The sequence below is a fragment of the Notolepis coatsorum genome (genome assembly GCF_963971535.1).
Source record: "Notolepis coatsorum genome assembly, chromosome: 2".
In the NCBI taxonomy this organism is placed as follows: Eukaryota; Metazoa; Chordata; class Actinopteri; order Aulopiformes; family Paralepididae; genus Notolepis; species Notolepis coatsorum.
The window spans coordinates 52,014,513-52,029,665 of NC_140166.1; the positions used below are offsets into that span (position 1 = coordinate 52,014,513).

Here is a 15,153-nt window from a genome sequence, read left to right on the forward strand (position 1 = left end):
AGCATCAAAAGCTATTGATAATGTTAGCTAACTTGCTTGTCAATAAACTTTCTTGACTTGCAAAATGATCTTTTAAATTGACTGACGTCATTATGTGTAATTCATGGCACAACTCAAAACGGGATCAAAAATGTATTTGTCTCTCGCCGTTGACCGTACTTGTTCTTTTGGTGGTTAACCGTCTGTAGTGTGATAGTAAAGGGGTTAACCTGCTGTTGTGTGGTAGTGAAAGGGTTAACCTGCTGTCGTGTTAACTCTGCTCACCAGCACCATGTGACTGTAAAACGGTCTTATTCAATCTGCCAAATGAAAAGAATTCAGGTAACCCTTTCACTACCACTCTACCAAAGGGTTAACCCTTTCACTACCACACTACAGACGGTTAACCGTCTGTAAGATGAGATAAGATAAGATAATCCTTTATTGATCCCCTTGGGGAAATTCGGGTGTCAAAGGAGCATGGGGGGGGGGGGTACAGGGTGGGGGATGCATAGCTTCACAGTCCTATACAGTCCAGTATCTATATACACTATAGATACACTTAAGGTATAAATATATACAAATACAATAATATAGTAATATAAAAAGTACAAACACAAGATAGTCCAGTGGTGAGAGTCCAGTGATATGAATATCTTGTTTTAGATAGTCAGTACGGTGATGTGAGTCTCTAGTTCTCAAGTCCCGAGTTGTGACAGTGATAGCTCTGGCAGCAGAACCGGCCGATCCGTCCGGCCGAGCCCTTTGTTGTAGAGCCTGATGGCTGCCGGTATAAAGGACCGGCCCAGGCGGTTTGTGGTGTGTCGGTAGTGTGGTAGTGAAAGATTAACCGTCTGTAGTGTGGTAGTGAAAGGTTAACCGTCTGTAGTGTGTGGTAGTGAAAGGTTAACCTTCTGTAGTGTGGTAGTGAAAGGTTAACCTTCTGTAGTGTGGTAGTGAAAAGTTAACCTTCTGTAGTATGGTAGTGAAAGGTTAACCGTCTGTAGTGTGGTAGTGAAAGGTTAACCTTCTGTAGTGTGGTAGTGAAAGGTTAACCTTCTGTAGTGTGGTAGTGAAAGGTTAACCTGCTGTAGTGTGGTAATGAAAGGTTAACCTTCTGTAGTGTGGTGGTGAAAGGTTAACCTTCTGTAGTGTGGTAGTGAAAGGTTAACCGTCTGTAGTGTGGTAGTAAAAGGGTTAACCTTCTGTAGTGTGGTAGTGAAAGGTTAACCTTCTGTAGTGTGGTAGTGAAAGGTTAACCTTCTGTAGTGTGGTAGTGAAACTAAGGTTAACCTTCTGTAGTGTGGTAGTGAAACTAAGGTTAACCTTCTGTAGTGTGGTAGTGAAAGGTTTGATTGATTGATTGATTGATTGATTGATTGATTGATTGAAAACTTTATTAACAGATTGCAGAATGGGTACAATACAGTACGGCTCAATACACACAATTGTTAAGGGGATGCAGACCAGAGAAAGACTTTCGTCTTGTTTACATCAGGGTCCCCCATTTTCAATTCATCAGGACATATATGACATACATGACATACAGATAGACAGTACTGCTACATCTATACCTTTATGACATACCAGATTTGCAAATACAGTACTGTTTGTGATACAAAAAGAGTCCAGAAAAGGGAGTATATACATTTGGGTTGTGTGGGGGGGGTTGGGTAGGGAGGGGTTGGGGGGGGAAACACTGTACAACTGTACAAGCAAAACTGTACATTGGGATATTGACAATCATACTAGGTAATTTACATTAGAGGGGGTTGGGGGGGGGGGGGGACACTGTACAAACAAGCACAACTGTACATTGGGGGGGGGGGGAACACTGTACAAACAGGCAAAACTGTACATTGGAATATTGACAACCATACTAGGTAAATTACTGTACATTGGAGGGGGTTGGGTTAGGACATTTACAGGGGCCAGTTTCGAATTGCAGTCTCCCGTAGGTGTTCCTTGAGAGTGGTTTTGAAAGTGGGTAGTGATTCACAAGCCTTTACAGCTTTGGGTAGGGCATTCCACATTGATGTGGCATAATTGCGAAACGTGTTTAGTCCCTTGTTTGAGCCGAATCTGGGTTTAACATGATTTGTGGAGCTCCCTCTGGTGTTGTGATCGTGGTATTCACTGACCTTTGGGAAGTATTTTGACATGTACATGGGTACCTTGGTCGTGTAGTGTATCTTGTAGACCAGGCCCATTGCAAGTTGCTGTACTGACCAGTTTGTTTTGAGATGTTTGTAATTTTGTTTTTAGCGCCTTTGAGGTGCTTTGGTACCATGAGGTGCAAGCATAGTCGTAGTACCCTTGAATGAGTGCTCCTGCCAGTGTCTTCAGGGTATTCTTGTTTACCAGAGAGGAGATCCGGTACAAGAATCGAGTTTGTTGGTTGAGTTTTTTTTATTACATTGGATGCCATTTTGTCACAGGAGAGATTAGCCTCTAGGATGGAACCCAGGTAGGTAATTTCATCTTTCCTTGTGACAATATTGTCACCCACTGTAACTGAGAAGCCGTCTGTCTTGCTGAGTTTGTTATTTGAACCGAAGAGAATGGACTCTGTTTTGCCCATGTGTAATGATAGTTTGTTATCAGCGAGCCATATGCAGATTTTGCCTAGTTCCGAGCTGAGGGTTTTTTCAACCTGTAACTTGTTCTTGTCAGAGACCAGCAGGGCTGAGTCATCCGCAAACAGGAACAAGTTGCAGTCACAAGCTGAAGACATGTCATTTGCATAAATTAGGAACAGTAGCGGTCCTAGTATGCTTCCTTGTGGAACACCACAGCTCACTGTGAGGGGGGGGGATAGGGTACCGTTTACCTCCACCATCTGTTCTCTCCCCTCAAGGTAGGATTGCATCCAGCTCACTGATGGACTATCAAAACCAATTGCTTTTAGCTTGTCAATCAGAATGGAGTGATTGACAGTGTCGAAGGCCTTTTGTAGGTCCAGCATGACCATGCCGCAGTATTTGCCTGCGTCCACCTCTTGTTTGATGTGGTCGTTCAAATAGAGAAGGCATGTGTCAGTGGAGTGGGATGTTCTGAAGCCAGATTGGAATTCGTAGATTAGATTTTTTTCCGCTAGGTACTTTTCGACCTGTTCGTAGACTATTTTTTCCATGACTTTCGAGATGGAGGTGAGAATAGAAACAGGGCGGTAGTTGCCTGGGTCTAATTTGCTGCCCTTTTTGTGCAGAGGGGTCACCCTCGCAATTTAGAAGTCCTTGGGGACGTGTCCCTGTTTTATGGAGAGGTTTATTATGTGTGTGATGACTGGGGTGATGGCGGCTGCTGAGTCTCTGAGGAATTTGGAGGGGATGTTGTCATGGCCAGTGGCCTTGTTAGGTTGGAGGGCGCTCAGTTTTTTGAGTACCTCATCTGTTGTTACCATTTCCAGCTTGAAGTCGTCCTTGCGGACCCCTAGGTTTTTGTAGTAAGCTACTATGTGTTCTACCCCATAAAGCCCTGAGTGGGAGGGTAGTTTGTTTACCAGTGTTGTGGCTATGTTTGTGAAGAAAATGTTTAAGTACCGTACTTTTCGCACTATAAGCCGCACCTGACTATAAGCTGCAGCAGCTAAATTGAATGATGTGTACATATATAAGCCGCACTGGACTATAAGCCGCATGTGTTTTAATGTTTAATTACCATATGTAAGGAGTGGAGCCTGCGGCTTAATTTGACTCAACACGGGAAACCTCACTCGGCCCGGACACGGAAAGGTTTGACAGATTGATTGCTCTTTCTCAATTCTGTGGGTGGTGGTGCATGGCCGTTCTTATATTGAGCTTTAAGTTCCCACCTCTACAGAGAATGACTCCCACCTCTACAGAGAATGACTCGCATTGAGACACAATACTGTCGGACAAATAACAAGAATTAACTCATTTACAAGTTGTATTAAGTAAATAAGGGAACAGATAAATAACATTTCAATGCAGTAAAAAAAGAAATATTTCGATTTTGTCCACATATAAGCCGCACCGTTATATAAGCCGCAGGGTCGAAAAATGGGGGAAAAAGCCGCGGCTTATAGTCCGAAAAGTACGGTAATTGGCTACATCCAGCTTGTCTGTGATGAGCGTGTTGTCCGTTTTTATGTTTATGTTTGAGAATCTGGTTTTAAGTTTTTTACTGCAGCCTAGTTGATTATTGAGTAATTTCCAAAGTTCACGTGGTTTGTTTTTGTTTTCCTCAGTTTTGTCATTGATGAAATTTTTTTTGCAGTTTTGATCATGGAGTTTACGTCGTTTCTTAGTCTGTTTCTTTCTAGTTTGAGTTCAGTCACGTGGGCTTGGAGTTCACTGCTCGTGCTTTTGGTAAGCTTTGACTGACTTTTACGAAACTCAGAGCATTTTTTGTCTCTGGTTTTCATAGTGGCCATTATTTCGGAGTGCATCCACGGCTCAGCACAATTTTTTACCCTGGTGGTTCTTAGGGGGGCCATGTTGTTTAGTATTGTTGAAAATTTGGTTTTGAAACCAAGCCATGTTTCTTCAACCAGTGTACCATTGAGTTCATCTGACCAGTCCAGACTCTCCATTTCAAGGTTAAAGGCCTCGCTAGAGTAGGTTTTGAGGTCTCTAGATGTGACTGTTTTGTGGCAGCCAGCCTTTTGTTTTAGCTTTTTGCGGGTACAGAATATCATATAATGATCACTTAACCCGCATGCTATAACCCCTTTATTGGAGATCTTGGACTTGTCGGAGGTCAGAATGAGGTCAATGGTAGTCTGAGTTGATTCACATACTCGTGTGGGTTGGGTGATTAGCTGGCTGAGGCCGTGCAGATCACAAAACCTACTGAATGACTTGAAGACGGGTGCATCTTTTCGTTAACCTTCTGTAGTGTGGTAGTGAAAGGTTAACCTTCTGTAGTGTGGTAGTGAAAGGGTTAAAATTGCAAAGTGGGGGAGGGGTTTCGATGTAGGAGTGAGTTTACACCGCGGCGCTATATCCTGGGGTATCAACTTGGCTACACCTAGCCCACTGAAGTTGGGCAACCGTACCGACTGCTTGTTTGAACTTTGTAGTACCTTAAAGGTGCTATAGATAACATCCAGCCACTAGATGTCGCACTAGAGCACCAGTATGTTCTTTATCCAATCGGGTGCATTCCGCGTGGGGGAAATGGGAAGTAGGGAGAGGATACATGCCTGCAATATGTAAACAACAACGTTCATTTTGGACCCGCCAAAATGTTTAAATGATAAATTAACTTTCTATAAATTCTGTGGATTTAAAAAAAATTATTACTTTACATAAAACAGTTATCTCTATAGCACCTTTAACTGCTATTGTTATGCTTTAAAACTTTTTGCAGTGCACTTTATCTCACCACATTATTTCTGCGTTTTACTGCTTTAGGGCTTGTGTCCATAGCGGACGTTTTTTTCAAGGCGTAACGCTTTGAAAAGCCAAAAAAAGCATGTTCAGAGTGTTTTCATAACGGTTTTTTTAGGGCGCCGAGGGCGTTTATTTTAGCTTGGACAAATCTGCTTGAGCTCGCGCCTGCCGCGGCTCCGTCACTTGCTCGATGTTGATTGGTTGGGGGGAAAAAAGTTACCTTGATGAGCGCGCTCCTTTACAAAAGTTGAACTAGTTTAAACTTTAGGCGCTGGGAGCGCTCCGCCCAAAAACGCTGCCGCTGAGAGCGCATAAAACGCGAGGCGAGGCGCTGGGAAAAGGAGCGCGCCTGTCGCGTCTCCAGCATAGAAATGAATGACAGAAAGGAGCTGACAACTCATAAAACGTCCGCTATGGACACAAGCCCTTACTTGTCTGTTTCCCCAAGTACCTGTACTGAAATGACTGGTATAAGGAATATAGCAGAATGCAAAGGTTTCTTTTATTTTTCTACATTCTGTATATGCTTTTGATTGCAATATAATATAGTGTAGTATAAATAGTATGATTTAGTTATAGTATAATAAAAATTAAAAATAATACAATTATATAGAAGTATAATACATTGTATAATCCAATGCAATCCAACTTTATTTATAAAGCGCTTTAACAGCCAAAGTGCTGTACAGAGGGAGCATATTAAAAGACTATAAGCAGCACAAAAAAATAGATAAAAGAACAAGAGTACTAAAAAGGTAAACATAGGCAACAATAAAAATTTTAATAAAATGCAAAGGACACAGTAACAAAACGATACAACAATAACACAGTAAAACAATAAGATCATAAAATCAACAAGCTACATGGTGTCGAAAGCCAGAGAGAAAAGGTGGGTCTTAAGGAGGCCTTTGAAACGGGGCAGTGATGAGGCCTAATCTGCAGCGGCAGCTCGTTCCACATTTTGGGGGCGACAACGGAGAAAGCACGGTCCCCCCTGAGCTACTAGGAGCAGCTGGTCATAAATAAAGGATACATATATAGATAAATGTGTGTGTGTGTATAAATGAATGCACCTCAGTAAATATGCAATTTAACTGATACACAAAATGTATTTATTTATGTTAATTTAATTGTGTTGATGTTTCCATTTCTGTTAAATAAGTACCGGTATGTACATTTTGTTTGGTTTGGTAAACATTGCACTATGAACAGTCTTATCAGTGTACTGTATGTGTGTAGGGCAGGTACAATAAGAGTTTTCTTCTTCCTGTTCCTTTCGGCCATGGAATTTAGTGGATCATATTAACCCTTTCACTGCCGCACTACCAAACGGTTAACCCTTTCACTGCGACAATACACAGAAGGTTAACCCAGCTCAATAATTACAGGCCAATCTCCAAACTATATGTATTGTTGGACTGTAACAATTCCATGTACGAATAAATAAAAATTATGATGATGATGATGATTTCTCCTCAGGTGGCAGTTTTCCAGTGAGGCGGCAGACATTGGCTTCGGGGTGTTCCTGAAGTCTAAGAAGGGCGAGTGGCAGAAGGCGGCGCAGATGGAGGAGGTCGTGCTCAGCCAGCGCTACAACTCTCACCTGGTGCCGGAGGACGGCTTTCTGACCTGCGAGCGCCCCGGGATCTGTGAGTGAATGATATACTTCCTGGTCTATACGGGAGGTGTAGGGGTTACTTCCTGGTCTATAGGGAGGTGTAGTGGTTACTTCCTGGTCTATAGGGAGGTGTAGTGGTTACTTCCTGGTCTATAGAGAGGTGTAGTGGTTACTTCCTGGTCTATAAGGAGGTGTAGTGGTTACTTCCTGGTCTATAGAGAGGTGTAGTGGTTACTTCCTGGTCTATAAGGAGGTGTAGTGATTACTTCCTGGTCTATAGGGAGGTGTAGTGGTTCATTCCTGGTCTATAGGGAGGTGTAGTGGTTACTTCCTGGTCTATAGAGAGGTGTAGTGGTTACTTCCTGGTCTATAGGGAGGTGTAGTGGTTACTTCCTGGTCTATAGAGAGGTGTAGTGGTTACTTCCTGGTCTATAGGGAGGTGTAGTGGTTACATCCTGGTCTATAGTGCGGTGTAGTGGTTACTTCCTGGTCTATAGGGAGGTGTAGTGGTTACTTCCTGGTCTATAGGGAGGTGTAGTGGTTACTTCCTGGTCTATAGGGAGGTGTAGTGGTTACTTCCTGGTCTATAGGGAGGTGTAGTGGTTACTTCCTGGTCTATAGGGAGGTGTAGTGGTTACTTCCTGGTCTATAGGGAGGTGTAGTGGTGGTCTATAGGGAGGTGTAGTGGTTACTTCCTGGTCTATAGGGAGGTGTAGTGGTTACTTCCTGGTCTATAGGGAGGTGTAGTGGTTACTTCCTGGTCTATAGGGAGGTGTAGTGGTTACTTCCTGGTCTATAAGGAGGTGTAGTGGTTACTTCCTGGTCTATAGAGAGGTGTAGTGGTTACTTCCTGGTCTATAGGGAGGTGTAGTGGTTACTTCCTGGTCTATAGGGATGTGTAGGGGTTACTTCCTGGTCTATAAGGAGGTGTAGTGGTTACTTCCTGGTCTATAGGGAGGTGTAATGGTTACTTCCTGGTCTATAGGGAGGTGTAGTGGTTACTTCCTGGTCTATAAGGAGATGTAGTGGTTACTTCCTGGTCTATAGAGAGGTGTAGTGGTTACTTCCTGGTCTATAGGGAGGTGTAGTGGTTACTTCCTGGTCTATAGAGAGGTGTAGTGGTTACTTCCTGGTCTATAGGGAGGTGTAGTGGTTACTTCCTGGTCTATAGGGAGGTATAGTGGTTACTTCCTGGTCTATAGGGAGGTGTAGTGGTTACTTCCTGGTCTATAGTGCGGTGTAGTGGTTACTTCCTGGTCTATAGAGAGGTGTAGTGGTTACTTCCTGGTCTATAGGGAGGTGTAGTGGTTACTTCCTGGTCTATAGGAGGTGTAGTGGTTACTTCCTGGTCTATAGAGAGGTGTAGTGGTTACTTCCTGGTCTATAGGGAGGTGTAGTGGTTACTTCCTGGTCTATAGGGAGGTGTAGTGGTTACTTCCTGGTCTATAGGGAGGTGTAGTGTTTACTTCCTGGTCTATAGGGAGGTGTAGTCATAGATATCTATGGGTGTAGTGGTGGTCTATACACAGTGGTTCCCAAAGTCGCGGTCGCGACCCAAAGGTGGGCCGCAAGCAGCCACGGGTGGGCCGAGAGATGATTTCCAAAAAAAAGAAAAAAATAATTTTTTTTTTATTTTTATTCTTTTTTTGTCAGGCCACTGAACGTAGAAGCAGGCCAGGACAGTGTTTCTAGTTTTATTCTAAAATTCTATTCTATTGTATTCTAAAATGTGACTATATGGTTTTATATTAACTTAATAAATAAACAAAAACGAAAAATCTACTTATTTCAACGAACATTTCAAACTAAATAACAGATTATGCACATAAAATGCTGAAAACAACCGAAGCAACAATAGTATTTTAATGAGGCTATTATTATTATCATTATTATTTTGCAACAAGTTAGCCCTCCCATAAATAGCACATATAAATGAATAACTAACTTGAACTAACTTAATATGATTGAAGTGATATTTGGCTTAAAAAATCGGTCGCCTGGCAAAAAAAAAAAAAAAAAAGGCCTGATGTGCATTGGTGTAGTGGTTACTCCCTGGTCTATAGGGAGGTGTAGTGGTTACTTCCTGGTCTATAGAGAGGTATAGTGGTTACTTCCTGGTCTATAGAGAGGTGTAGTGGTTACTTCCTGGTCTATAGGGAGGTGTAGTGGTTACTCTCTGGTCTATAGAGAGGTATAGTGGTTACTTCCTGGTCTATTGAGAGGTGTAGGGGTTACTTCCTGGTCTATAGGGAGGTGTAGTGGTTACTTCCTGGTCTATAGGGAGGTGTAGTGGTTACTTCCTGGTCTATATGGAGATGTAGTGGTTACTTCCTGGTCTATAGGGAGGTGTAGTGGTTACTTCCTGGTTTATATGGAGGTGTAGTGGTTACTCCCTGGTCTATAGAGAGGTGTAGTGGTTACTTCCTGGTCTATAGGGAGGTGTAGTGGTTACTTCCTGGTCTATAGGGAGGTGTAGTGGTTACTTCCTGGACTATAGAGAGGTGTAGTGGTTACTTCCTGGTCTATAGGGAGGTGTAATGGTTACTTCCTGGTCTATAGAGAGGTGTAGTGGTTACTTCCTGGTCTATAGGGAGGTGTAGTGGTTACTTCCTGGTCTATAGAGAGGTGTAGTGGTTACTTCCTGGTCTATAGGGAGGTGTAGTGGTTACTTCCTGGTCTATATAGAGGTGTAGTGGTAACTTCCTGGTCTATAGGGAGGTGTAGTGGTTACTTCCAGGTCTATAGGGAGGTGTAAGGTTACTTCCTGGTCTATAGGGAGGTGTAGTAGTTACTTCCTGGTCTATAGAGAGGTGTAGTGGTTACTTCCTGGTCTATATGGAGGTGTAGTGGTTACTTCCTGGTCTATAGAGAGGTGTAGTGGTTACTTCCTGGTCTATAGGGAGGTGTAGTGGTTACTTCCTGGTCTATAGAGGGGTATAGTGGTTACTTCCTGGTCTATAGAGAGGTGTAGTTTTACTTCCTGGTCTATAGAGAGGTGTAGTGGTTACTTCCTGGTCTATAGAGAGGTGTAGTGGTTACTTCCTGGTCTATAGGGAGGTGTAGTGGTTACTTCCTGGTCTATAGAGAGGTGTAGTGGTTACTTCCTGGTCTATAGGGAGGTGTAGTGGTTACTTCCTGGTCTATATGGAGGTGTAGTGGTTACTTCCTGGTCTATAGGGAGCTGTAGTGGTTACTTCCTGGTCTATAGAGAGGTGTAGTGTTTACTTCCTGGTCTATAGAGAGGTGTAGTGGTTACTTCCTGGTCTATAGGGAGGTGTAGTGGTTACTTCCTGGTCTATAGGGAGGTGTAGTGGTTACTTCCTGGTCTATAGGGAGGTGTAGTGGTTATTTCCTGGTCTATAGGGAGGTGTAGTGGTTACTTCCTGGTCTATAGAGAGGTGTAGTGGTTACTTCCTGCAGTTCCTGGTCTATATAGGGAGGTGTAGTGGTTACTTCCTGGTCTATAGGGAGGTGTAGTGGTTACTTCCTGGTCTATAGGGAGGTGTAGTGTTTACTTCCTGGTCTATATAGATGTGTAGAGGTTACTTCCTGGTCTATAGAGAGGTGTAGTGGTTACTTCCTGGTCTATAGAGAGGTGTAGTGGTTACTTCCTGGTCTATAGGGAGGTGTAGTGTTTACTTCCTGGTCTATAGGTAGGTGTAGTGGTTACTTCCTGGTCTATAGGGAGGTGTAGTGGTTACTTCCTGGTCTATAGAGAGGTGTAGTGGTTACTTCCTGCAGTTCCTGGTCTATAGGGAGGTGTAGTGGTTACTTCCTGGTCTATAGAGAGGTGTAGTGGTTACTTCCTGGTCTATAGGGAGGTGTAGTGGTTACTTCCTGGTCTATAGGGAGGTGTAGTGGTTACTTCCTGGTCTATAGGGAGGTGTAGTGGTGGTCTATAGTGGTTACTTCCTGGTCTATAGGGAGGTGTAGTGGTTACTTCCTGGTCTATAGGGAGGTGTAGTGGTTACTTCCTGGTATATAGGGAGGTGTAGTGGTTACTTCCTGGTCTATATGGGGAGGGGTAGTGGTTACTTCCTGGTCTATAGGGAGGTGTAGTGGTTACTTCCTGGTCTATAGGGAGGTGTAGTGGTGTTCTATAGTGGTTACTTCCTGGTCTATAGGGAGGTGTAGTGGTTACTCCCTGGTCTATAGGGAGGTGTAGTGGTTACTTCCTGGTCTATAGAGAGGTATAGTGGTTACTTCCTGGTCTATAGAGAGGTGTAGTGGTTACTTCCTGGTCTATAGGGAGGTGTAGTGGTTACTCTCTGGTCTATAGAGAGGTATAGTGGTTACTTCCTGGTCTATAGAGAGGTGTAGGGGTTACTTCCTGGTCTATAAGGAGGTGTAGTGGTTACTTCCTGGTCTATAGGGAGGTGTAGTGGTTACTTCCTGGTCTATATGGAGATGTAGTGGTTACTTCCTGGTCTATAGGGAGGTGTAGTGGTTACTTCCTGGTTTATATGGAGGTGTAGTGGTTACTCCCTGGTCTATAGGGAGGTGTAGTGGTTACTTCCAGGTCTATAGGGAGGTGTAAGGTTACTTCCTGGTCTATAGGGAGGTGTAGTAGTTACTTCCTGGTCTATAGAGAGGTGTAGTGGTTACTTCCTGGTCTATATGGAGGTGTAGTGGTTACTTCCTGGTCTATAGAGAGGTGTAGTGGTTACTTCCTGGTCTATAGGGAGGTGTAGTGGTTACTTCCTGGTCTATAGAGGGGTATAGTGGTTACTTCCTGGTCTATAGAGAGGTGTAGTTTTACTTCCTGGTCTATAGAGAGGTGTAGTGGTTACTTCCTGGTCTATAGAGAGGTGTAGTGGTTACTTCCTGGTCTATAGGGAGGTGTAGTGGTTACTTCCTGGTCTATAGAGAGGTGTAGTGGTTACTTCCTGGTCTATAGGGAGGTGTAGTGGTTACTTCCTGGTCTATATGGAGGTGTAGTGGTTACTTCCTGGTCTATAGGGAGCTGTAGTGGTTACTTCCTGGTCTATAGAGAGGTGTAGTGTTTACTTCCTGGTCTATAGAGAGGTGTAGTGGTTACTTCCTGGTCTATAGGGAGGTGTAGTGGTTACTTCCTGGTCTATAGGGAGGTGTAGTGGTTACTTCCTGGTCTATAGGGAGGTGTAGTGGTTATTTCCTGGTCTATAGGGAGGTGTAGTGGTTACTTCCTGGTCTATAGAGAGGTGTAGTGGTTACTTCCTGCAGTTCCTGGTCTATATAGGGAGGTGTAGTGGTTACTTCCTGGTTTTTTACTTTTTACTTCTAATTTTTACTATTTTTACTATGTTTTTATTTCATACTTATCTTGTCATGCACAGTCTCTGGAGCGCAACAGTAAGAAGCATTTTGTACAAAAGTATTCTGTACTTCTGTATGACAACTATTAAAGAAACTTGTCTATAGGGAGGTGTAGTGGTTACTTCCTGGTCTATAGGGAGGTGTAGTGTTTACTTCCTGGTCTATATAGATGTGTAGAGGTTACTTCCTGGTCTATAGAGAGGTGTAGTGGTTACTTCCTGGTCTATAGAGAGGTGTAGTGGTTACTTCCTGGTCTATAGGGAGGTGTAGTGTTTACTTCCTGGTCTATAGGTAGGTGTAGTGGTTACTTCCTGGTCTATAGGGAGGTGTAGTGGTTACTTCCTGGTCTATAGAGAGGTGTAGTGGTTACTTCCTGCAGTTCCTGGTCTATAGGGAGGTGTAGTGGTTACTTCCTGGTCTATAGAGAGGTGTAGTGGTTACTTCCTGGTCTATAGGGAGGTGTAGTGGTTACTTCCTGGTCTATAGGGAGGTGTAGTGGTTACTTCCTGGTCTATAGGGAGGTGTAGTGGTGGTCTATAGTGGTTACTTCCTGGTCTATAGGGAGGTGTAGTGGTTACTTCCTGGTCTATAGGGAGGTGTAGTGGTTACTTCCTGGTATATAGGGAGGTGTAGTGGTTACTTCCTGGTCTATATGGGGAGGGGTAGTGGTTACTTCCTGGTCTATAGGGAGGTGTAGTGGTTACTTCCTGGTCTATAGGGAGGTGTAGTGGTGTTCTATAGTGGTTACTTCCTGGTCTATAGGGAGGTGTAGTGGTTACTCCCTGGTCTATAGGGAGGTGTAGTGGTTACTTCCTGGTCTATAGAGAGGTATAGTGGTTACTTCCTGGTCTATAGAGAGGTGTAGTGGTTACTTCCTGGTCTATAGGGAGGTGTAGTGGTTACTCTCTGGTCTATAGAGAGGTATAGTGGTTACTTCCTGGTCTATAGAGAGGTGTAGGGGTTACTTCCTGGTCTATAAGGAGGTGTAGTGGTTACTTCCTGGTCTATAGGGAGGTGTAGTGGTTACTTCCTGGTCTATATGGAGATGTAGTGGTTACTTCCTGGTCTATAGGGAGGTGTAGTGGTTACTTCCTGGTTTATATGGAGGTGTAGTGGTTACTCCCTGGTCTATAGGGAGGTGTAGTGGTTACTTCCTGGTCTATAGGGAGGTGTAGTGGTTACTTCCTGGTCTATAGAGAGGTGTAGTGGTTACTTCCTGGTCTATAGAGAGGTGTAGTGGTTACTTCCTGGTCTATAGGGAGGTGTAGTGGTTACTTCCTGGTCTATAGGGAGGTGTAGTGGTTACTTCCTGGTCTATAGAGAGGTGTAGTGGTTACTTCCTGGTCTATAGGGAGGTGTAGTGGTTACTTCCTGGTCTATAGAGAGGTGTAGTGGTTACTTCCTGGTCTATAGGGAGGTGTAGTGGTTACTTCCTGGACTATAGAGAGGTGTAGTGGTTACTTCCTGGTCTATAGGGAGGTGTAATGGTTACTTCCTGGTCTATAGAGAGGTGTAGTGGTTACTTCCTGGTCTATAGGGAGGTGTAGTGGTTACTTCCTGGTCTATAGAGAGGTGTAGTGGTTACTTCCTGGTCTATAGGGAGGTGTAGTGGTTACTTCCTGGTCTATATAGAGGTGTAGTGGTAACTTCCTGGTCTATAGGGAGGTGTAGTAGTTACTTCCAGGTCTATAGGGAGGTGTAAGGTTACTTCCTGGTCTATAGGGAGGTGTAGTAGTTACTTCCTGGTCTATAGAGAGGTGTAGTGGTTACTTCCTGGTCTATATGGAGGTGTAGTGGTTACTTCCTGGTCTATAGAGAGGTGTAGTGGTTACTTCCTGGTCTATAGGGAGGTGTAGTGGTTACTTCCTGGTCTATAGAGGGGTATAGTGGTTACTTCCTGGTCTATAGAGAGGTGTAGTTTTACTTCCTGGTCTATAGAGAGGTGTAGTGGTTACTTCCTGGTCTATAGAGAGGTGTAGTGGTTACTTCCTGGTCTATAGGGAGGTGTAGTGGTTACTTCCTGGTCTATAGAGAGGTGTAGTGGTTACTTCCTGGTCTATAGGGAGGTGTAGTGGTTACTTCCTGGTCTATATGGAGGTATAGTGGTTACTTCCTGGTCTATAGGGAGCTGTAGTGGTTACTTCCTGGTCTATAGAGAGGTGTAGTGTTTACTTCCTGGTCTATAGGGAGGTGTAGTGGTTACTTCCTGGTCTATAGGGAGGTGTAGTGGTTACTTCCTGGTCTATAGGGAGGTGTAGTGGTTATTTCCTGGTCTATAGGGAGGTGTAGTGGTTACTTCCTGGTCTATAGAGAGGTGTAGTGGTTACTTCCTGCAGTTCCTGGTCTATATAGGGAGGTGTAGTGGTTACTTCCTGGTCTATAGGGAGGTGTAGTGGTTACTTCCTGGTCTATAGGGAGGTGTAGAGGTTACTTCCTGGTCTATAGAGAGGTGTAGTGGTTACTTCCTGGTCTATAGAGAGGTGTAGTGGTTACTTCCTGGTCTATAGGGAGGTGTAGTGTTTACTTCCTGGTCTATAGGTAGGTGTAGTGGTTACTTCCTGGTCTATAGGGAGGTGTAGTGGTTACTTCCTGGTCTATAGAGAGGTGTAGTGGTTACTTCCTGCAGTTCCTGGTCTATAGGGAGGTGTAGTGGTTACTTCCTGGTCTATAGGGAGGTGTAGTGGTTACTTCCTGGTCTATAGGGAGGTGTAGTGGTTACTTCCTGGTCTATAGAGAGGTGTAGTGGTTACTTCCTGCAGTTCCTGGTCTATAGGGAGGTGTAGTGGTTACTTCCTGGTCTATAGGGAGGTGTAGTGGTTACTTCCTGGTCTATAGGGAGGTGTAGTGGTTACTTCCTGGTCTATAGAGAGGTGTAGTGGTTACTTCCTGGTCTATAGGGAGGTG

At 44.0% G+C, this 15,153-nt stretch overlaps 1 protein-coding gene across 1 annotated transcript in view; it reads left to right on the plus strand.

Moving 5' to 3' along the window:
• LOC311224179 (SEC14-like protein 2) overlaps positions 1-15,153 on the plus strand; it is a 74,325-nt gene that overhangs the window by 54,066 nt on the left and 5,106 nt on the right. The window contains exon 11 of the mRNA XM_084309053.1: positions 6,816-6,985. Coding sequence (XP_084165179.1) covers positions 6,816-6,985 — 170 coding nt within the window. The remainder of the gene's footprint in view (positions 1-6,815; positions 6,986-15,153) is intronic.